General features: G+C 39.1%; 2 protein-coding genes and 1 long non-coding RNA gene across 16 annotated transcripts in view; 2 read left to right on the top strand and 1 right to left on the bottom strand.

Annotated features, from left to right (window-relative positions):
* The first annotated feature begins 27 nt into the window (after positions 1-27).
* On the top strand, positions 28-12,848 carry FAM229B (family with sequence similarity 229 member B). 12 transcript variants are annotated; one of them, XM_049092476.1, is made up of 5 exons: positions 69-184; positions 5,325-5,379; positions 9,095-9,254; positions 11,067-11,205; positions 12,625-12,848. In XM_049092476.1, exons 4-5 carry the CDS (start codon positions 11,081-11,083, stop codon positions 12,740-12,742), a joined length of 243 nt encoding a protein of 80 aa, XP_048948433.1. In that variant the 5' UTR covers positions 69-184; positions 5,325-5,379; positions 9,095-9,254; positions 11,067-11,080; the 3' UTR covers positions 12,743-12,848. The 12 variants fall into 12 exon arrangements, with proteins under 12 accessions (XP_025300163.1, XP_025300165.1, XP_048948433.1 ...); XM_025444378.2 differs by lacking the exon at positions 5,325-5,379 and having other exon boundaries at positions 28-184; XM_025444380.3 differs by lacking the exon at positions 5,325-5,379 and having other exon boundaries at positions 31-184; positions 9,098-9,254.
* Positions 12,849-18,807: 5,959 nt separating this feature from the next.
* Positions 18,808-21,510, top strand: LOC125752279 (uncharacterized). The gene is made up of 2 exons (XR_007401395.1): positions 18,808-19,486; positions 20,201-21,510. It is a non-coding gene; the product is annotated as an uncharacterized LOC125752279 (long non-coding RNA).
* LAMA4 (laminin subunit alpha 4) overlaps positions 21,312-24,280 on the bottom strand; it is a 142,899-nt gene continuing 139,930 nt past the window's right edge. For all 3 annotated transcript variants that reach the window (XM_049092473.1, XM_025444841.3, XM_049092474.1), the window contains exon 38: positions 21,312-21,802. In XM_049092473.1, the coding sequence (XP_048948430.1) occupies positions 21,657-21,802 (146 nt within the window). In that variant the 3' untranslated portion in view covers positions 21,312-21,656. The remainder of the gene's footprint in view (positions 21,803-24,280) is intronic.

The raw sequence follows: 24,280 nt of genomic DNA on the forward strand, positions 1-24,280 counted from the left end.
AAGTCACTACCGTCGCTACGCCCTTCCCCGGCGTCGGCCCTTAACGCCTGCCGTGGAGAAGGCGGCGCATGGGCAGTCGCGTCCCGCCGTTCCCATAGCGACGCGTCCTCCGCCCCGTGGGACCTGCTGCTTCGGCCAACATCTTCGAGCTTCGGCAAGCTCCGGAGGCCGGGGCAACTGGCGGGTAACCAGGCTGTGGAGTGGGGTCTTTCAGCCGTGTGTCTTTAAAAGCGCGTACGGGCTGTCGGAGGCTTGGTTCGTGTTCAGAGTCCGAGCATCCTGAGCGCTGGGGCTGGTGCCGTTTAAGGAGAGTCCTCGGGACGCTGTGCTTGGGGCGAGCATCCGACAGGCCGCGCCTTGGAGCAGCAAAGGGTGGCGTTGGGCCATATATATGTATATAAATATATAAATATAAATATATAATATAAAAGTATAAATATATAAAAACAAAAATCTATAATATATAAATACATAAATATATAAATATAAATATATAAAAATATAAAAATATATACTATATAAATACATAAATATAGAAATATAAATCTATAAAAATATATAATATATAAATACATAAATATATAAATACATAAATATAAAAATATATACCATATAAATACATAAATATAGAAATATAAATATAAATATATAAATATATAAAAAATATAATATATAAATACATAAATATATAAATATAAATATAAAAATATAAAAAATATATAATACATAAATATACAAATATATAATATATAAATAAAAATATATAAAAATATATAATATATACATAAATATATAAATATATATAAATATATATTATATAAATAAATATAAATAATAGAAGTATATAAAAATATAAATATATATAATATATAATATATAAATATAAATAAATATAAATAACAAATATATAAAATATGTAAAAATATATAAAAAATATAAATATATACATATATTTACATATATAAATATAAACATATAAGTATATGCATATATAAAATATATAAACACATACATACATAATATACACACATATATTTACATATATAAATAATACATATATTTACATATATAAATATATAAACATGTAAACATATATATAAATATAAATATATATATATATTTCAGACGCTCCTGAAAGTTACCAAGCAACCTGTAATGGTCAAGCGGTCGAAAAATTCTCTGAACTGCTTAATCGATCAGCGTAGAGCAGATTTCAGTTAAGAACCCCAGCCCTTCTTTGCTGAAATTAATGATCTCCACAAAATTCTGAGGCCCCAACAAAGATCCCGGGAAGCCACCTGCATTAAAACCAGGAAAAGTCAAAGTACGTGTGCAATTAGTGTGCAGTGACGGTAACTATGATATCGGATTGATCGGATTGATCAGATTGCTCAGAAGCACCATATTCCTCCGCCCGTAGTAGTTGTCACTGCGCTTCTTCGCTCAGTGGTAAAGTTTGCAGTTGCAATGGGTGATTTATGGTGCTTATAGGCTTCCCCACATTTCCATTTGGATTTTTCTTTTTTTTAAGATTTTGTTTATTCATGAGCCACACAGAGAGGCAGAGACACAGGCCGAGGGAGAAGCAGGCTCCACGCAGGGAGCCCGACGCGGGACTCGATCCCGGGACCCTGGGGTCACGCCCTGGGCCGAAGGCAGGTGCACAACCACTGAGCCCCCAGGGGGTCCTCCATTTGGATGTTTTTAACTTTAGTGCTTCTGTCTCTTGTGATCAATGGGCAACTTTTAATCAGCAATGCTTTGCAGCTGCGAGATTTTACTCTTAAGTGCGTATTAGTGAGCATGGGGTCAGTGGTGGAAGTGTGTAGTCTGAAACCCCCAACACTTCACTTCAGGTTTTGATGCTGAAGTCCCAAAGCCTGGGGCTTCCAAAACTTGCCATGTTTGATCCAGTGCATAGGCAGTGGTGTTAGTAGGTCTGCGCCAGCGAGTCAGGGTGTCGGCTCATCTGGTGTTCTGGCCTCTGCAGAGCTCTCTCTCCCATTCAGTGCTTAGGTGCATGCAAGGCATTATTCCGCACAGGTCGTACACGGGGACAGGTTAAATTGAAAAAGTCCTATCAAGTCTCATTAATAGCTTCAGATTGGAGAGAAGCAGACCAAGAGGCAATTGTGCTTCATGACCCAGGCAGAGCCTTATATACTAGCCATTTCTAAGACCCCAGTAGAAGCAGAAAAAAAGCTTTAGAGTTTATATTTTCCAGGAGTCCACATTGCAGTCCTATATTTGAGCATATGCTGGAGCTGAATAAACACCTAATTAGATGCGCTGAGACCTCAGTTAAGACCTTTCGAAAACTCAGAAAACTAGGAGGAACCCAGGCCATCCCGGAGGGTTATACAAAGCTCTAGTGGGGTTGTGATATACCTCCTCTGATACAAACACAGTGAACAAAGATAGAACTTACCTTTTGCGCTATAGCTGTAAGTAGAAGAATTGGTTTTAGAAATGAAGAGTTAGAAGCACGAAGAGACAGACTAGAGAGCCGAAAATCAAGTTACTGATGTGGATGAGAGGCTCGAGGTAATCATAGAGAATACCGAGGCAACGACTAGAGGTATTAAAGCTCTTAGAATATAGATGAAAGAGACAAAGATGGTTCAACAGGAGATTAATAAGTGCCCCTGAAATAGAGAACAGAGCAAATGGAAGAAGAAATGTCCCTACTGGTATTAAAAAATACCAAGGAAAGAAAAAAATCTCTAGATGAAAAGGATACAAGATTAAGAATTATAGGAAGAGTATTAAGAAGAGAATGCTTATCATGATGAATACTGAGTAATGCAGAGAATGTTGGATCATATTGTACATCTGAAACTAATAACAACATTGTATGTTAATGATACTTCAATTAAAAAAAGAAAGGGATCTACCATGTTCCCTGGAAAGATTTCTGTAGGACAGTCAACACTAGGATATATCCTGGTTAAGTCACTCAGTTTTCAGAATAAAAGAATTCTGTGGGTACCCAGGCAAGAAACAAAGGTGGCAGCAGCGGGCTGGGGAAATGGCGGAGAAAAAACAATTAGGGTTTGTTAGGACTCATCCATAGCACAGCCAGTACTGGAAGACATTGAAAATATATTACAGAGTTCTGAGGGAGAATAAAATGTGTTCCAAGAAAATGATACTCCTTTGACTTCCCAAGTTGTCACTTGAATATAATTAGAAATTGTGGGGGCTCTATCCATTTTTGTTCCTGTTGGCACACTGCATTTCTGAGCCCATCTCTCTTTCATGTAACTTGACAAACACAACCATAGCAACCAATGTGTTGCCAAAATTGTCTTCTAACCTCTTCCCCTAGAATTCAAGTTCATTAGCGAATCATCTGTCTTCTAGGTTATCCCAAGAGTTTTGCAAAGAGTTTTCCCAGTATATTTGCCACTAACCACATAAATAATTATCCTTCCAGCTTCCGGTAACAGTTTCCTTGTTACCTGCTGCCTCATCACTATGCTAGTGACTTATATTTTAGATTTTTGTTATGGCAGTGCTCAAGTCTATACCCAAGTCTGTAGAAGTCATGATAAATTTTACTAAGTTGTGTAACAACTAACCCCTGAATTTCAGTGATGTAAAGCAGTAAAAGTTTATATTTTTGCATACGATCCATGTCTTTTGGGAGGTATCAGCAGTTGTGCTTTACGTTTACCTCACTCTGGCACCCAGGTTGCTGAACTACCACTATTTGGTACATTCTTGGCTTTTGTGACAGAGGGAAAGACAACTCAAGAGGATCTTGCACTGTAGTTGATGGCTTTTGTTAACTCACTGGCTAAAACTAGTCACATGGGCTCTGAGTAATCTTAGGGGGGCAGGAATTGCAATTTCTAGAAGGCAGAAAGCCAGAAATATTTGATAAACAGCATTTATAAGTACATTATAAGCATTCTCAGACATGGTATCAGAATACAGCATTCTCTCTCCTTGAGTATGGACGAGACCTGGTAACTTCTTTCTGGTGAACACAGCTCACACACAGCCCGACTGCCATCCTGAGTTGGAGAGACGGACTTGAAAGTTCTGGGGGACCAAGGCAGCTAGGATCTTCAGAGCAGAGTGCCAGAGAGAGGAGTGAGTATAGAGAAAGCTCTGGAGATCTTCAGGGAATTTCTCTGAGCCTTACTGAGTAACAATATATGCATATGGGGAAACTACCCGAGACTGAGGAATGACCACTGGGAAGAAGCACGCATAACAATATTCCCAGTATCTTTAGTGGAAGAGCCCTGTAATATCGGGGGGTGTTGAGTACAATAAGGGTATTGCCTCAGTGGTGGAGAGAAATTAGCCATAGATAAAAGGCTCTCCTCATCTAGTCTTCAAAGGGCCAAGCTATTTCCAAATAACTGTGCCCCAGATCAAAACTTGAAAGGGTTTAGAAGACTAAAAATAAAATCTAGCATTCAACAACATAAAATCCACAATGTCCCAAGTCCAGTGAAAAATTGCAAGATTGGCGAAGATGTAGAAAACACTCCACATGAGGTTAAAAAGAATCAGTAAAAGCAAAGCAAGGAATGACACAAATGAAAGAATTAGAAGATGAGGACATTAAAATAACATAAACATACTCCATATATTCAAGAAGGCAGAAGGAAGCATGAAAAGATTAAGAAGAGACAAATATAAAAGACCCAAATCAAACATTGGAGATTTAAAAAAATGCAGTGTCTAAGATGAAAAATACACTGGATGGAATTAAGAGCAGATTAGACCTTACAAATTAAAAGAGTAATGAACTTAAAGATTTAACAGTAGAAACTATCTAAAATAGAACCAAAACAGAATAAAAAAAGGATTGGTGAGCTGTGGGACGACTTCAAATAGCTTTATATACAATAACTGGAGTTCCAGAAGGAGGAAACAAAAACATACTTGGAGAGATAATATCTGAAAGGTTTTCACATGTGATAAAAACTATAAGCCCACAGACCCAAGATGCTCAGTGAAACTTTAGACACAAGAAACAGGAGTAAAATTGCACCAAGCACATTATAATCAATACCAGTGCCTAGGAAAAAAATTAAAATCACCCAGAAGAAAAAAAAAGACACACTGTATGTAGAGGAACAAAGAATAAAAGCAGACTTAGAAAACAATGCAAGTCAGAAAAGTGGAGCAAAAATCTTTAAGCCCCACAAAACAAAGCTGTTGATTTAGGATTTTGTACTTAGCAAAAATACTGTTCAAAAATGGAGGTGGAGTAAAAACATACTGAAATGGGATGAATTTATTGCTTGTAGACAGAGCTGTTAAATGAAAATCTTCATTCAGATAAAAGGAAAATGCTATTCTAGGGAAATCTGGACCTACTGAAGGGGATCAAGAACACTGAAAGTGACAAATATGTGGGTAAGTATAAAAGATTTAACTTTTTAAAAAAAGTTCTTTAAAAACAGTTGCTTGAAGAGAAACTTATCAAGTGTTGTGGGATTTATATGTAGAAGTTAAACGTATGACAAAATACTACAGGGTGGGAGGGGGAACGATTCTTTTAGCGCGAGTTTCTTTTAATGTAGGCGAAGCGGCATAATGTTATTTAAGGCAAACACGTTAAAAATGTGTACTTATAAACCCTAAGATAATAGATTTTATATTCATAAAATATACTCAATTGTTTCCAAAGAACAGACCAAAAAAAAAGGGAACAAAGAACAGATAGCACAAATAGAATACAAATAGCAAGAGGACACACAAATTCAGTTACATCTATCGCATGAAATGTAGACGATTAAAACATGCTAATTAAATTCAGAGATCATCAGAGTAGATGAGAAAAAGCAAGATTCAACTATATACTCTTTATAAGAAAACCACCTTAAATATAAAGACCAAATAGGTTAAAAGTAAAAAGATGGGGAAAGAAAGCCACATTATACTAACATTAATGAATAGAAGGTAACTATATAAATTTCAGACAAAGTAGATTTCAGAGCATAGGATATTACTAGAGATAAAAAAGGAGAGTTTTTAAGAATAAAGCTGTTAATTCATCAGAAGGACATAAGCCTCCTGGGTATTTAAAATGTACCTAATATCAGAGCTTCAAAATATATGAAGCAAAAACTGGTAGAACAGAAAGGAGAGATAGATACGTTCATAATTATACTTGGAGGTTTCAACATCCTTATTTCAATAATCGATGAAGAAGAATACAGAAAATCACGAAGAATGCAGAAGACTTGAACGACTCTCTCAGCCAAGTAATTCCAATGATAGAAGACTTCACTCAATAACAGCTGAATCCATACTCTTTTCAAGAGTAGAAGGAGCACTTATCAAGACACGTCTCAATAAATATGAAAGGATTATACTCGTACAAAGAATGGTCTGTGCCAAAAATTCAATCTTAAGAAATCAGTAAAAGAGAACTGGCTAGAACATTTCCAGATATTTGAAAACAAAATAGTCCTAAATAACAGTCCTGAATAACTCATAGGTCAAAGAAGTAACCAAGAGGGAAATTTTTACCTGAAGGTAGTGAAAATACAGCATTTCAAAGTTTGTGGGATGAATCTAAAGTTGTGCTTTGATGGAAATTTATAGAATTAAATATTTATATCAAGAAGGGAAGTCTCAAATCAATGATCTAGGCCTCCGTTTAAAGATATTAGGAAGAGAAAAGCAAATTAAACGCAAAGTAAACAGAAAAAGGAGATACTAAAGGTTGGAGAAGAAATCAAACAAAGCAAAATAACAGAGAAAAATCAATGGAACCTAACATGTTTCCTGAAAGATTAAAATTCTTTTGTGAGCTCCTTTGCTCATAGGTTAAAATCTTTAACTTGCATTCATGTTCCTGCTTGGGTTAGCCTCTACTTATTTCTCTGATCTTATTTCTTTTTTATTTTCTCTGCTATAGTTATGCTGGCCTTTCATATTTTCTGTTGTCTTCTCTACTGGCAAATGATGTTTGCACCTGCTGTTTCCTCTGTTTGCCCCATCCTCAATGGTCTCCGTGTTTTTACTTCCCACCTATTTTCACCTAGTTAATGTCTAGACTTAGGATCTAATTCGTTAGTCTTAGGTTTGATACCCTAGTCTAGCACATACACTACCCTAACCTGTAAACTCTACTAGAATAGACACTGTGTGTGTTTTGCTCAATATTTTATCTTCAGCACTTAACATATGCCTGGCTGGTGGTGGATTCTCAGCAAGTATTTGTTGTGTGAATGAATTATTCCTAGTAATAGGTCATTTTTCTTAAGATATGACAAGTTCAAGCATTATTCCTTTTCCGCATCTCATGAACCAATAGTCTGAGGATTGAAAGATTATCATTACTCTGAGGTTTATGAGGATTAAGAGAGAGTATTGGTGCCAAATAACTAGTTAAAAATAATAGCACGCTTGAGGAATTTATGAATATTTCACATGCAGATACTTCATTTTGTAGTTTAAAAATATATCAATGATTAGGGATGCCTGGGTGGCTCAGCGGTTGAGCGTCTGCCTTTGGCCCAGGCCATGATCCTGGATCCCGGGATCGAGTCCCACATTAGGCTCCCTGCAGGGAGCCTGCTTCTCCCTCTGCGGTTTCTCTGCCTCTCTCTCTCTCTCTCTCTCTCTCTCTCTCTCTGTGTGTCTCTCATGAATAAATAAATAAAATCTTAAAAAAATATATCAATGATTAAAAAGTGAAATCAATGCTTCAACACACTGATTTCAAGAATTATACACAAAGAATGTGTACTGATGGAATTTTTGTATCTCAGACATCAGCTTTATTACATGTTAGATTTTTTGATTCCTCAAAACAACTCTATGGTGTAGAAATTCATACCATTTTTTTCAGGCAAACTTTTAGCGATTTGCTCAAAGCCTCAGAGTTAACATGGTGTTAAAATTCAAACCTAATTCTCATGTCAAAACCTATTATTTTCCCACTGCGACCTCCACTAGAAAATGTAAACTATTAAAAGTTTTTGCCATCCTAAGGCTCAAATGTTTAGGTCCTAATGATACATTAGCTAACAATGGCTAGCAAGTATTTCAGTTTGTCTATGACACAGTCAGTTAAATGGTTTCTCTAGGCTAAAATTGTGATCAACTATTCACACATAGCTCCCTAGTAAGAAAAAGTAGAGGTAAGATTTTGTCTAACATCAACTTAATTACGTAGAATGTCAATTTTCTATGCTGTAAATCATATGAAAACGAAATAGTGGAAACTTAAGCAGAAAATGTGGGTAGTAAAAAAGGTTTCCATTAAATGAAAAAATGCTTAATGTCACGTAATATTTTGTCATCAACTATGAAAATTGAAATTGACGATGGCAAGGGAAAAAAAAAAGAAAATTGAGAAAAGATTAGCTGAAGAGCAATGTTCTGGCTTAAGGGTTATACTTTAGTGTTACATTCAGTAAGGTAAGCTCTTGCTACAGAAGTTGGGAGAGGGCAGTTCAGAAGAGAAGTTTCATTTTGTTGCTGGGGCTGTGAATTGAGACACTTTATTCTTGAGCAGATAGGAATCTGTGTGCTAGAGTTCTGATGTCATAATTTCAGGGTGTCTCTGGGACACTTGATCATCATCATTCCTTTGGCAAAGATGGTACAAACAGAGGAGAGCCTCAGGGTCCAGGAAACAGAACAGAAACAGTCCAAGATGTATTCTTATTTTCTCAATTGTCCTTATTTCTGTCATTTGGGGATTTCAAGTTTCTTGAGGAAATAGAAGTGGTAGTCCAGGCATCAGATGTAAAGAATCTCACATAGGAAGAGCCATAGAGAAATCTGTAAAGGTGCAGTTTGAGGCCTTTGGTGTGGGATGAGGACATAGTTAGATTGGATTAGTTTGTATTAATAGTTAAAGGAAAAACTGGAAGATAAAGATAATGAGGAAAATGGGATATAAAGTGGAAAGAATCTTGTGATTTTGTACAGATTAGACTGTAGCTTTAGAATATAAATTCATTCATAGATTAAAATATTTCATATCATTGGAGAATAATTAATATCATATCATTGGAGAATAAGGCAGTGACAATGTCAACCTTTAGAGACAATTTTTCGCTGAGGTTCAGCTTGCTGCTGGAGCTATGAATTGTGACATTTTATTCTTTAGCAGGTAGGAAACTATGTGAAAGAATCTTCTGATGTAATAATTTCTGGGTGTCACTGGAACATTTGATGATCATTCCGTTGGCAACTCCAGCCTTCTATGGAAGGTCAGTAGAAGCAGTTGATTTATTCACCTCTACAGGAATCAGACTCAGCCTATTTTGGTAAGTTTACATATCCTTGGTCAAATTAGCCAAAACTTAATACTTATATAAATTAGATAGTTATACTAAACCATAGATTTTACGGTAGTTTTAACTAACTTGTCATCGAGCATGCCACTTTTTTCCTTGATAAAGGAAACACATAGTCTATAAAAACCATTATATATGATATTCAGATTCCTAAACTTTAATAATTCAGTTTTATTACTGCAATAAACAATTATTAGGCATAGAATACTGTTCTAGGCATAAAAAAACATAAGACCTATTTCATTTTTCCTTTCTTTTGTTGGACACATGTAAATTTATACAAAATACTTATTAATTACTGTGTGCCAGCCACTGTTCTAGGTATTAAGGATTCAGTTAGTGGTGACAAAGACAGGCATGAAATGGGGGAAGTGGGGGCAATGATTAAGCAGAAACATTTACGTAAAATTACAGCAGTGGTTCTCAACAGGGGGTGATTTCTCCCCCTTTTCCACCAGGGAACATTTGGCAATGTCTGGAGACATTTTTGATTGTCACGACTTTGGGGTGGAGTGCTATTAGCATATAGTAGGTGGAGGCCTTGATGATGCAAAATATCTGACAAAGCACAGGCCAACTTCTTCTCTCCCCAACAAAAAACTATCTGGCTCCAAATGTGCATGGTGTCACAGCTGAGAAATCCTGAATTAGAGTAATAACTGTTACAATCAGAAACAGAGAGTTCCATGAAACCTTATGTAACAGAGCGGTTATGGCAGGCTTCCCTGAGAAAGTGAAATGTAAATTCAGACTTAATGAGTTAGTCCCAGCAAGTAAGTGGTGGGGAGCAGTGGGGTGGGGAAGAGCTCCAAGTAGAGGCAATAGTAGGCCATAAAGAGCTTATTTTAAAAATTGTGTGTTTGTGTACGTGCATCATACTTACCGGCTATCTCACATGTACATTATGTGCGTGTTTGTGTACATATATTTACTAATGCCCAGTAACATCTGCTAGGTAATAATAGTTAACATCGATTGAGCATAACTATGTGTTAGGCACTGCATTTTATGTGTATCACCTTATTTAATCCTCACTATTACCCTGGAAGGAGATACTCTTATTCCTGATTTATCCTTGAGAAACATTCTCGGTTAAGTACCTTGTTTAGGATTATTTGGTCGGTCCAACTTTCCCAAGGCACTTTCTTAACTAATAAACTGTGAATAGAGAGAGGTGGGGAAATGAATGATCATTCATGGAGGATGTGAGGCTTGGCTCTGCTTCAAAGGAAGAGAAGGGCTTGGCAGAGAGGCAATGGGGAGTGGAAGTAGGGGCTCAAGCTTATTGATTTTTTTAAAATTTTTATTTATTTATGATAGTCACACAGAGAGAGAGAGAGGCAGAGACACAGGCAGAGGGAGAAGCAGGCTCCATGCACCGGGAGCCTGATGTGGGATTCGATCCCGGGTCTCCAGGATCGCGCCCTGGGCCAAAGGCAGGCGCCAAACCGCTGCACCACCCAGGGATCCCAAGCTTATTGATTTTAACACCCATTTCAAATAAACTGGTTTTTTTCCCCCCCCACACAGCAGAAATAGATTTCAGTAATGTTAACTATAGGGCACAGTTTACTTCTGCCATCTAATGGCTGTTTTATATTTGTCGCTAGACTTCAAATTGTGTGTAAGGGGGAGTTGTGTGTAATATAGCATTTACATACTGGTATAGATATTTTAAAATGTCATTTCTATATACCTATGAGAAAACAATAACACTAAAGACTCCAATGAACTTTTTAAAGACAGCTTAGCCCTATGCCATTATTTTAACTTTCTATCTAGGTTTTCGGTGAATTATGCCTTTTCGGTTTGGGACCCAGCCAAGGAGGTTTCCAGTGGAAGGAGGAGATTCTTCAATTGGGCTAGAATCTGGGCTGAGCTCCAGTGCTGCCTGTAATGGGAAAGAGATGTCACCAACCAGGTAAGGTCTTCTCATCCTGATGCCTAAGGAAATGCGTCATGACTGTTACCAACATAAGCTTTAGTTGATGTCCAATATTAACAAGAAAAAAGTCCAGGACCATTAAATTTATATTAACAAACATTGCTATTATGAAGTCAGTATTAACAGATTCCAAGGTTTCTTAGCACAGTCTGTTTTTGGCACCTCTGTAAGTCCAATAATAGACCAATAATAGACTTTTTTTGGTAAATTTTTAGCTAGATTGTTGTTGATAGTTACAAGAAGATAACATTAATTTAAACAAGCAAATCTTTAGTGCTATTATATGTTACGCAGACATCTACAAATGAGAAGACCCCAACCTCAGATTTAGTATCACTTTGGCTTTGATTTGGCTTTTAGCCTAAAGATGGTGATACAAAGTGTGAATGTTTTATAAAACAAAATCATTTCTGCAAATTGAAGAAAACTATAATGAATAGGATTTCTTCCACTTTTCTGCTGTTTACCATTGCAAAACATCAAATACTACGTTGTTAGATTTTTTCACGGCTTGGAAATTTTTAGAACACAACACAGATTTGAACCTAATAAGGTAGTTACTTTAAAAACCAGAGTTATTCAAGGATGCAGTAGGCTATTTTGGGAAGTACTAAGCCCTTGTCTTTAAAAATGTCTAAGGTGATTATCTGGTGGGAATGTTGGAACAGAAATTCAAGCACGGGATGTATTTTTAGACTAGATGTCATTTAAGGATTCTTTTAACCTGAGGTTCAGTCAACATTTGAATAGTATATTAAATAGTATTTTCAGTTTTGTATTTTTCCACAAATACTCTAGTTTTTAAATCACTCAATTGAAGTGATTTTAAGGTACATGTGTGCATAAATTGCCATAGTATTATCACTGTTTACAACTATGCAGGGGATCCCTGGGTGGCTCAGCGGTTTGGCGCCTGCCTTTGGCCCAGGGCGCGATCCTGGAGTCTCAGGATCGAGACCCGCATCGGGCTCCTGGCATGGAGCCTGCTTCTCCCTCTGCCTGTGTCTCTGCCTCTCTCTCTGTCTCTCTCAGTGTGTCTATCATAAATAAATAAATAAATCTTTAAAAAAAAAAAAAACAACTATGCACTCCCCACCACCCATCTCCGCTTTTTTTTTGCCCTTTAGCAATCACTGCATACCTTTCAGATTATCATCTAGAGGGTTATTTTATCTTTATGAACTTCCTGTGACTAAATGTATGGCAACAACCACAATCTTTTTGTAACCTGAGTCTAAAATGTCTGGCTCATCAGTGCCACTGTGTTATAATTCTATTGTGACATTCAGAGATTTCAAAATGATTTAAAACACTTGATATGTACTCAAACTTTGCTGCCCTGAAAAAATCTCTTTTTTTAGTATCTAACCACATGTCATTTGCTCTTTTATTCAGGCAACTCCGAAGATGCCCTGGAAGTCATTGCCTGACAATAACTGATGTTCCTATTACTGTCTATGCAACAATGCGAAAGCCACCTGCACAAAGCAGCAAGGAAATGCATCCTAAATAGCATCATTAAGTCTTTTGTAGAGGTTTGACTAGGTCAAGGGTAATGGGCCAGTATCATCTTATGATCTGGTAAAACAAATAAAAGTGGTGGCACCTTTGGATGATGACAGCAGTTGAAATATTTTATTTTTAGTAGGAGAAGACACAGTGTCATCTGGAACACGTGTAGTGATAAGCCATCAGTTATGTTTGATAGATAAGACGGAATGATATTTCACAATTAGAATGCACTCTAGTGATCATCTTGCTCACAGTGGATCATTAATATCAATAACTGAAGATGAAGGTTAATCTACCTTGATTATCAGTCATGAAGGCCCTGTTCTAAATACTTAGTGTATCCTAGGCTGGTGTCCTTTGTTTGTATTTGGGTTGCCACTTAGCTGAATCCTCTCACTTGAATACCCTAAGCCAGTTCCTGGCTTGATATCTTTTGATAACGCTCTGCGGTAATTATATTGGTTAAGAAAAGGAGCCCAGTAGATTGTGCATTTGGGGAAGAATACCCAATGCCAAAGAAAGTTCTTAGTCTGTGGTTAATCTGAAAAGCATTAAACTGAAAAGAAAAAAGAAAAAAAAGCATCAACTGTTTGCATATGGGATCTCAGGTTTTTTGTTAAATTTATTATAATGAGGTCAAGGCTGTGTTTCTAGCCCCTATTTTTCCATGAAGAATGATGTCCCATCATTATACCATAGGTCCCAGAGCCACTCATCTTGAAATTGTCTACAATTGATACTGAGAGACCTCGGGTGGAATTTTTTTTTTTTTTTTTTTTTTGATTAGACCTAAGGATACATTTTGAGGTCTAGGCCAGCTCTCTATGGTTTTTTTTTTTTTTTTTTTCCTTTCTTTTTGCAATAGTCTCAACAAACTCAGCTGGCTTTTGTTTCCTCTTGAAGGTTGCCACCATCCAACCCACGAAATTGCCTTCTCCAAAAGACTGAGTTTAGGGTCAGGTACAGTTCCCCCAGTTTCTTGTCTCCCTTGCGTACCTGAAGATATACAGATATGCCTTTTTAAATGAAAGGTTTATTAGCTTATAATTACATGGACATAGGTACATGTGTACCACATGAAGTGAAAAAAACTGGAAAAACAGAGTTGTATAATATAATGTATAATAAAGTACATTAATACATAATATATAATATAAGTGGAATAATTCACAAAGTGCCCAGAGGTATTTGAAGTTCAACCAGCCAGAGTGGAAAGACCTTGTTAAATGTGAAACCTCAGAAGGTCACACCTTAGTAGGAGGTCTACATTAGCAATGGGTTAAAAGCTAATGTACACCAACTTTAACAAAGCTTAAATGTAAGATTTGAGAGAGTCAAAGTGATTCCTAAGTAACTTAATTACCTGCCAAAATAAAATGTAATACTTCTTAAAGCAAGAGAACAAAATCCAGAAAGGAAATTGTCCAAGGCTGGGGAAAAGTATAGCAGGAAAGGAGAAAGAAGTGATGAAAAATTCTTCAGAATCTATACAAGGCTGGAAATAACTTGTGTTTCAGTCAAAATGAAGAGATCTTTTAATATATGGAGCATTGAACAGATTCATCAGCAAGATATTACCTTGGTGGGGTTGGCTTTGGGGTGGAGAGGGTAGAAATAGCTTTAGACTAAAGGCTATTCTGGACCTTTCCTGACAAAACTTAAGAGCAAGACTTAAAAGGATAAAACTGATTCCAAGTAACTGCACCACATTCAAGGAGGGGGAAAAAAACCCCAAAACCTTTAAGATTTAAAGAACTACAGGGGTGCCTGGCTGGCTGAGTTGGTGGAGCATGAGACTCTTCATCTTGAGATTGTGAATTTGAGCCCCACCCATATGGGCTATAGAGATTACTTAAAAATAAAATCTTACGGGGTGCCTGGGTGGCTCAGTGGGTTAAGCATCTGACTCTTGATTTGGGCTCAGGTCATTATCTCAGGGTCATGAGATCGAGCCCCACATCAGGCTCCACACTCAACAGGGAGTCTGCTTCTCTCCCTCTCCTGCTGCCCTCCCCCCTGCTCGTTCATGTGCTCTCTGTTTCTCTCTCTCTAAAATAAATAAATAAATAAATAAATAAATAAATAAATAAATAAATAAATATATTTTAAAAAAAGATTTAAAGAACTACAGTAAAATCCAGCACCAAAAATGTAAAATTAACAGTGAACAGTGTTTAGTAAAAAATTACCAGTTATGCAAAAAAGAATATACAATCCATAGTCAGAATCATTAATCAACGGAAACAGAATCAGAATGACAGGTGATAGCATTAGCAGACAAGCTACTTTAAATATTCAAGTAGTAGATTAAAAAGTGTAATCATAAAAAGAGGTGGAAGGTATAAAAGGGTCCAAATTGAAATTCTAGACATTAAAAATATAATATCTTAATAAAAATATGCACAAAATGGTATTAGGAACAGATTAGACATTGCAAAAGATAAGTAAACTTGAAGACATATGAATTAAAAAGGACTAGAAACATAAATTTTGTGTTTCATATCAGGCAGTCTAACATATATTTAAGTCACTTCCCAGAAGGAGGAGGGAGGTGGATAGAAGAATATTTGAAGAAATAACGGCCAGATTTTTTCCATATTCGATGAAAACTGTAAACTCACAGACCCAAGTAGCTTAACTATAAGAAGAAACATGAAAAAAAAAAAAAACAAAAACAATTGAAAAAGAGCCCTATAATTAAATTATCTGAGAATCCAGGGATAAAGAGATACTTTATTTATTATTTATTTACTTACTTACTTACTTATTTATTTATTTAATTTAGATTCTATTTATTTATTAGAGAGCAAGAACAAGCAGGGAGAGAAGAGGGACAAGCAGACTCCCTGAGGGTGGAGTCTGATGTGGGGCTCAATTCTAAGACCATGAGATAATGACCTAAACCTAAGTCAGATGCTTAACGGAGCCTCCCAGGCACCCCAAGAGACAATTTTACGATGTGACAGAAAATTCATTCAGGGGAATAAAAATAATAATGAGAGCAGAATTTTCATCAGAAACCATTTAGGCAAGAAAGCACTGGAATAATTTTTTAAAGTATCTTTCAAAAGCCATGAAGAAAAGACTTTTCAGCAATAAATAAATAAATAAAATAAATAAAATAAAATAAAATAAAATAAATTGCTGAGTGAATTCATTACCAGCAGACCTGTACTAAAGGTATGTTAAAGGGAGTTTTTTAGGCAGAAAGAAAGTGACACTAGATAGGAATTTAGATCTGCAAAATAAATCAAGAGCACCAGAAATGGAGAATATGTGGATAAATATAAAAGCCTCTTTCTCATTTTTAAACATTTAACAGGTGACTGTTTAAAGCAAAATAATGACAGTGATAATTTATATAAAACGGATAATGTATAATAAAAATAACCAAAAGACATGGGGAGGAAGATGGAAGTTTACTCTTGTGTTTTAGACTATTTATGGAATGGCATAATAGTATTTGAAGATAGACTGTGATAAGGTAAATATGTAAATTGTAAACTTCACCGTTATCTCCAAAGACAGTAACAGAGAGCTAATACCCAACAGTGGAGGTAAAATGGAGTAAATATTACTCAATCCTAAAGAAGGCAGGAAAAGGGGGAAAAAGGAACAAAGATAATGAGTGGAAGTCAAATTATATTGATATTTACACTAATTACAAAAGGTCTAAATACTTCAATGAACAGGCAGAGGTTCTCAGATTGGCTAGAAAAGAAGATGCTATGTACTTGAACCTACTTTAAATACTAAGAGACACATAAATTAAAAATATAAAAGGTGAAAGTAGATATACCATTTAAACATTAATCAAAATAAAGTTGGAGTAGCCTATATTAATAACAGGCAAAGTAATTTTAGAACAAAGAATACTAACAGGGATAAAGAGAGGCATTTCATAGTGTTAAAATGGTCCTAACAATTTCAAGTGCTCATGCAGAGCTTCAAAGTATACGATTCAAAAACTGATGGAATTGAGAAGAAACAACCCCACATATTATAGCTGGAGATTTCAACCCCTTTCAACAACTGGTAAAAGAACGATACTATGGCAGAAACTGGGTATTCTCTTCGAGCACACTTGGGAAACTCACCAGGAATAACACCATGTTATAGGCAACAGAACAAGTCTCAATAAATTGAAAAATGGGCAAGATATGCAAACATATTCCACTAGAATTAAGTCAGAGAAATATCTGGAGAATTTCCAAATATTGGGATACTACATGACAGGTTTTCAAATAGCCCATGAATAAAGAAGAAATGACAGGAGAAATTAGAGTATTCTGAGCTGAATGAAAATGGAAACACGATATATCAAAATAGATGGGGTTCAGATGACTAGTGCTTAGAAAACATTAATTCTTTCACTGGAAAAGAAGAAGCATCTCAAGCAAACGATCTAAGCTTTCACCCTAAGAAAACTGAAAAGATGGGCAAACTAAACCCAAAAGAGGCAGCGAGGAAGAAATAACAAAGACCAGATATCAATAAAATAAAAACAAATAAGAGAGAAGAATCAATGCAACCAAAAGCTGGTACTTTTAAAAAGTCAATAAAACTGATAAACCTCTAAACAGAATTATCAGGAACACCCCCGCCCCCCCCCCCACAACCTACTGATATCAAGAATGAGAATAGAGACATAACAAGGTCATGAAGACATAATTTATTATTAAAAAGACAAACCAGTTAAGTTTAAAAAAAATTTTTTTTTAACCAGTGTGAATTCTTTAGTCTTGTAAAATGCCTTCCCACATTGCTGTCATGGCTAGATATGGGCCTTCTGTAAAGGGGATACAAACAGGTTGGGGGGTGCCGTGCTTGCACAACCCTCCTCCAGGCGGACACCTGCTCATTAAGCGTCACCTTTAGACGTGATCATTTTAAAACACACTGTGTTGACGGGGCCGATTCAGCTCCTGAGATGCACCCAGGGCCCGGCGCACCTCAGGAGCTCCCGGGGGCCGTGGCTGCTGCCTGCTGGCCAGAGCATGCGGCCCACCCGGCTCCGGCAGTGGGGCGCAGGCCTTCCTTCTGCAGGCTCACCTCCCCCTAGCCCCTCGGCCTGCCCACTTTGCCCCCAGCAGTGTCTTCTGGGAACGATGTCCCCTGGTGCCCAGAAGCTTAAAAACCAAGCTGGCCTTATCCAGGTGTCCAACCTTGTCCCCGACTTTTCAGGACTTGAGAGGTTACCCTAGACCTGGGCGGGGGAGCTTCTTGTCTCTGGTGGGCTGTACCCCCCCTTTATGTGCTCCCTACATTCTCAGGCAACCAGAGATCCCCGGGGGTCAGAGGACCCCAAGTGGAGAGTCAATACCAGAAATTTCCCCCCTGCAAGTCCCGGGTACTTTACAAGTGATTGCATTGGGAGGTAAGGTGAGGGGCAGCTTTTATGGAAATTCAGCTTTCCTGAAATTCACGTCAATATTTATCGAGCATAAACTAGGTGTCAGGTGCTCTTCCGTTGCTCTGACGACACATCAGGGAGTTTCACGGAGCTCATATGCTAGACGGTGCCTCATTTGGTTGCCCTTCTTGCCTCTTTATATAGACCGTGCTTGTGTGTGTGTGTGCGTGTGGCATATTGGGGGTGTGTGTGGTGTTACATTGCTGGTTATGCAGAAATGGCTTCTCTGAGTCAGTCCTAAGGGAGAAGGGATTGGCTTCGCGCTTCAAATGTGATATATGTACTGTCCTATGGTCCTCGCTCTGGGCTGCGGTCACAAACCTAGGGAAACAGGACTCTACACCCTATACTACCGGGTTACATGCAAGGATACGGGGGCCCAGAGAACAAATAGATCCTACTACCTTCTGAAATACATTCCGCCCCCCCCCCCCCCAAACTCCAGGCTGAGAATCGAGGTGGTGCATACAGACAAAGGGAAGGTAGATGTATTATCCTACATTTACAGAATGGGAATGCTAGGCTCTTTGTCTGTCCTTTCTTTCTTTCTTTCTTTCTTTCTTTCTTTCTTTCTTTCTTTCTTTCTTTCTTTTTCTTTCTTTCTTTCTTTCTTTCTTTCTTTCTTTCTTTCTTTCTTTCTTTCTTTCTTTCTTTCTACTTTCTTCTCCTTTCTTTCTTTCTTCCTTCCTTTCTTAGTGTGTGTTTACAAATGTGTGTGGTAAACACTTAAAACCATACTTTCAGATAGTTTTATTCTGGCCTTGACTTCTGCTAAAGCACTTGATTCTCTTCATGTTCCCCATTCAGAGTTTTAAGAGAAAATATCTGATTGTTTTTTTTTTTTTTCGAATTTTTTATTTGGTGTTACTTCAGTGCTATGGATATGCAATGCGCTTCATACCACAGTGTGTTTTTGTTTTTTTTGTTTTTTTTTTTATATCTGATTGTTTGAATTCATCTTTTCACACCACCAGATAATGGGATGTTGCTTCCCTGGGAAGCTATAGTACAAGACTCTTTTCCAATCAGCTGTAGTCAAGAGGGGAGGTGATAGGACCTCGGGAAGACCTGGGACCACGGGAGACCTCTCCGTTTTGAAAGGGCTCTGAATGGGCAGGGACCAAAACCACAATTGGCCAAAGTTAGTATGAGTGCCCAACCCATGTTTCTCTCTATGAAATCCTGATATATTATATTTCACTAAAATAAAAAGATTATGACTTTTTTTTTCTCCCTAGATAGAAGCTGAGAGAAGATGGAGTACCATCTAAAAGCTGGATCAGACTCTTAAGAATGGCAAATTCAAAGTTTCAGGTCACCGTGTGGTGGTTGGTAGGTATCTGGGTCAGTAGATTCAGTAGATTCTCAACAGTCAAGTATAAGAACGTAAAACACTAACTCTGCAAAGCGGCTTTGTATATTGTGGAAAAGGTAGAAGAGTTTTTGTGGTTTTAGTCTATATATAAGGGTCCAAGTGTGTGCCTGCCAGAGCTACTAAGCGGGTCCAGGCAGGGTCTACGGCTGGGCTGGTTTTGTCTACTTACTGCTACTGTGAGAATGAGGAGGTAGGTGGCCCCCTGAGATGCTCCTGGAAAATCTTTTGGAAAAGAAAATGGTAGGTTGTATCAGAACCACTTCTTCCCGCTTGGGTCTGATGGATGGAATGCGATGCGGGTGTGAGGGGTGTTTTGCTCACTGGTTCAATCTGGACTTGTCAAGGCTCTAGACGTTGGGTGTAGAGTTTTTAGTCTAGATGTCACACATGGCTCTCAGAAGGTTCTGTTTGGTCAACCTGGTCCGGTGGCTGCTGTCGCCTTCATTAGTTACCAACCGAAAAATCAGGCTGTTGCAAACCCCCCAGATTTCAGCCTCTGTTGGCAATTCTGGGTCCTTGAAGACTTGTGTTCTTTCATGGGGAGAGTCAGGTGAGTTGAGCCACCTGCTGGCTTTCCAGATACAGTCTGGCAGGTGCCCTCTTGGTTTTGTCAGTCAGACACCCCCCCCTCCCCCGCTTTACTCCTTTATGATAACTCTCCAACTCTGCAGGCCTTTGGGTACGTGACTCCAGCTTTAGGGAACAGCTGACGGCGGGAGACAGTTCTCCGGGGGCAGGAAGCCAGGGGATCACTGGGCTGCCAGAGGCCTGGCTCTTCGGTCCAGCCGAATGACAGCTGACAATGTACACCTAACTTGTCTGAGTCTCAGGTTTCTCACCTGCGAATGCCACCTCCTGGGAGATGATCAAACCAACTTTAGCTTATCACGGAGGCCGGAGTGCGGTAGCTCCTCTAGGAATCGATACCAGCTATTATCATTGATATCTTCAACTTTATTATTAATGCACCTGAGACAGGAGGGTAGCGGGGGAATGGACGTAGATATATGTTTATGTGTCTTATATAATAATTTACATATATCTCCCCCCCCAGGTCAGACATTATTTTATTCCCTTAGTAATTCCTTAAAATATTTTACGCCCCCTTCCTTGCCCTCAACGTCATTCCTTTTACATATCCCTAATGCCTACTGATGTGAGGGCCTATTTTCTCTCAGTCTGTCTATAATGTTGATTATCTTTTCACGTACAATCTCCTATTTCAGTTTCTGTATTTTAACGACACAGCAGCTACTCAAGCCTATTTTTTCTAGACTTCATGAACATAGTCACCTAACAAAATCATAAAATTATGCTGGCTGTGTTGTACTTTTTGGGGACTTTTATACTTTTAAATAAAATTTTATGATTATGTCCTACTTTCTTTGCTATAATGTCCTCCATGATTTCTATAGAACACACAGGAATAATATCTTAAAGGAGCGTCCCCTTATGCTGTTTTATTTTTCTTTTGAAGTAAGAAGGGGGAAAAAGTGGTTTAACTCCTTTTTTCCTTCTCTAGAAAAAAATGGATGCTTCCATTTTTCTAATAATTCATTAGAAATCTGCTTTATTAAACCTTATAACTGCTATAAGCCTAAAATAGTTGTGTTATACTGATCACTCAAAACAAAAGTGCTAAGAGCAAACCTGCCATCTAACTTTAGATTGTATGTAGATTAGTAAAACGTTTTCGGGATACAGAAAAGTATACCTTGGATATTTTGGTGTATTCAATGCAAAGCACGGTCCCTGAAAGAAAGGTGAATCCGAGAATCTAGCTGTACTTAGAAATGTGTGCCAGTGTGCCATTTATTTAGAATCCCTTCTAGTTTATTAGAAACAGGAATGGTAATCTCACCAGCAGGAAATAATACAATGCAAGTAAGCGTAACGCTCCTTTGGGTGTTGTTCACTGCAGAGATTTGGGATCCGAGGTAAGAATCCACATGAGAAATAATAAACTGCCAGTCTCTGATGATGCACCTAAGTCCTGCTCAACCAGATGACAGCTCTGGCAGCGAGGAAAAGCTGCCCATCCCGGCTGGCTTCGCCTCCCGGGCAGTGCTCCCAGGACCTTTGCACGGACAGCGCTCCCAGGACCTTTGCACAAGCAACTCTGCGGGCTCAGGCTGCCGGGCAGGAGTTGATGCTCACGGCGCCGCTGACCAGGGCCGCCTTGCTGAAGCTCACCGGGCGCCCGTCAATCACAAAGTGACGGATGCAGCCAGTGAAGGGCCGGCCGGGGGCCAGGCGTGGGGTCAGCAGAGACTCTGGAAAAAAAGAAGAAAGAAATGGAAACAGGGATTGCAGAGGCGCCCCTCCCGGGCCCCCACATTACTGTGGCAAAAAGTACACACGAGCAAGGGCTCAGGCCATCGAGATGATTTACGTGTCAAAAGATGGAATAGAGTAGTAATTTACTCATTTTTTTCAGGAACTTTATCTGCTTTTGCATTTATTTATTTATTTATTTATTTATTTATTTATTTATTTATTTATTTTCCTTTGTCTGCTTTTGAAGTAATGGGAACAAGTGGTGATTTTCCCGCTTGGCCACATTTCCCGTGATCATTTTTCTGAACGCAGCGCAGCGGCTTCCAGGGCTGAACCGCCCCTCACGCGGGGAGCCTGGGGAGTGCATCCTCGGGATCCCCCTATGCTTCTGCGTCTTAGGGTTAATTTCGTCCTGGTCTCACTTGTTGTGTGTGATGGACGCAGGAAAGAGGAAGAAATTTTAGCTTCTCTACTATTTTTAGACTCAGTTAATGCTTCTCTTTCTGTTTAATCTGTATCATTACCCTTCACCCTTAAGCCTCCACATTTTTGCCAAGCTCACCCCATATAATGAGGAAATAATGAATTCACGTAACCTGACTTCTAATTTCTTCCGAGCTCTGGGTTTAAGAACCATAAATAGGCTAATGATCACTGGCCTGGTCTGTGTGGGCACAGGTGCCCTGTAGTAGATCTAGAAGAAGCCTTACGCTTGTTAATTGTCCAGATACAATTAAATGTGTCGGACGATAGAAGCAATATAATTTAAAGCAACTTAGAGGGCTTGGAAACATCACGGAAATAAAATCCATTTAGTCAAAGCTTATTATTACAAACAGCTATGTGAGCAGTAGCCGATAAAAGACAGAAAACCCTCCGAGATCCCTAACTCGGGAAGGAACATAAAACAGGACAGCGAATTAAATACCATCACGCAGCTGTAATAAGTTTTCTAAGCAGCGGAGATGGAGACTGTGTACTGAAAATAAATCAGGGAAATAGCATTTCATCTTCGGAATGATAATTATGATGTTTTAAGATTTGGAAGGGGCTGCGGGGGACTTCTCTCTGTCTCTACGTTAGCAAGACAGTATATATTCGGCAAGGCCGCTCCGCGCACTTCACCATCAGAATAAAAATGAGTGAACGGGAAAGAGGGCAGGGGCAGGAGCATCTATTTCTTCTGCTCATTTTGGAAACTAGTTTTAGAGCATGGCTTTTGCTTCTGTTCAAGCGCACCATCCCGTGGTTCGCAGGGAACGTCGTTGAAGGGAAGTAGTTCATCTAGAATTATTACGGTCTTCTCAACGCACCACACGACTTATTCTAGGTAGTGACGGTAGATGCCCCAGAACCCTAAGTAACCAATTAATAAAAGTCAATCCATGATGGGGATCCCTGGGTGGTTCAGCGGTTTGGCGCCTGCCTTCGGCCCAGGGTGTGATCCTGGAGTCCCGGGATTGAGTCCTGCATCGGGCTCCCTGCATGGAGCCTGCTTCTCCCTCTGCCTGTGTCTCTGCCTCTCTCTCTCTGTGTCTCTCATGAATAAATAAATAAAATCTTAAAAAAAAAAAAAGTCAACCCATGATTTTAAGAGCGAACCTTCCTCAGGTTGGAAGCCCGGCTTCACCGCAGACTAATGCAGGCTTTTCAGTAGAGGAACGGTCTGATCGGTGTGTTTGTGGACCCACGTTATCTGGAACCCTCTTTTAATTTCCGATTTTGATTTTTACATTCTACAGTCAGATTGGCTTTCAGGGAACATAGCTCATTAAATTAACGTGCCGTTGACAGAAATAATATCATCAGGGTTCTGCGTGACACAGGAGAACTGGTCGGGCTTCCGAGGGAGTTGGGTGTCCCTCGGAGGTTTATTTATGCCTAATTGCCTTTCGTTACTCTTCTTTTCATGTCTCAGTTTCTGATGTGATTTCAGTGGGATTAATGTCGAACAGCCCGGAATGGTGTGATTAATGACACTCAGCTTAAGCCATAATTGCTTTTGTCCCAGGCTTGCTGGCAGGTTCCTGGATGGCACCCGAAGCCATAAGGGGGCGGTGGGTTGGCGGTGAGCTGCCCCAGCCCCCGGGGCCCATGTGCTGCTCATTAGCTATGACCTGCTGTTCCCGAAAGCGGGTCTCGGGCAGGCCGAATGTGGCTTCAGGGACCCCTCGCCCACCCAGCGTGCGCAGCTTAGCAACTCTTGTGGTGGGAGACACGACGGCAGCACGTCGTGCTGGGACCAGACTCTGCAAAGACACGAAAATTGAAGCGACAAACGTGTGTTTGATGCAAAGAAGAGCCACCTCCGGTGAGCGCCTGGGAGGAGGGCCACTCCCATCCCATCCCTGTCTCAGCGCCTAACAGACCGGAGTTGCTGGCTTCGTGTCAAGGGGAGTCGCGTCGCCTGGCAGCAATGAGTGTACTATTTCAACCTCAACAACATCCTGTGGCAGGTGTCACGGGAGGGCGGC

Source organism: Canis lupus, chromosome 12 (genome assembly GCF_003254725.2).
Source record: "Canis lupus dingo isolate Sandy chromosome 12, ASM325472v2, whole genome shotgun sequence".
NCBI lineage: Eukaryota > Metazoa > Chordata > Mammalia > Carnivora > Canidae > Canis > Canis lupus.

What these genes read in the sequence shown, in the direction of transcription:
- FAM229B (XM_025444378.2), top strand. Translation starts at nt 11,081, where the DNA reads ATGCCTTTTCGGTTTGGGACCCAGCCAAGGAGGTTTCCAGTGGAAGGA. An exon ending in AAAGAGATGTCACCAACCAG is followed by an intron (nt 11,206 to 12,624) that starts GTAAGGTCTTCT and finishes TCTTTTATTCAG; the next exon opens with GCAACTCCGAAGATGCCCTG.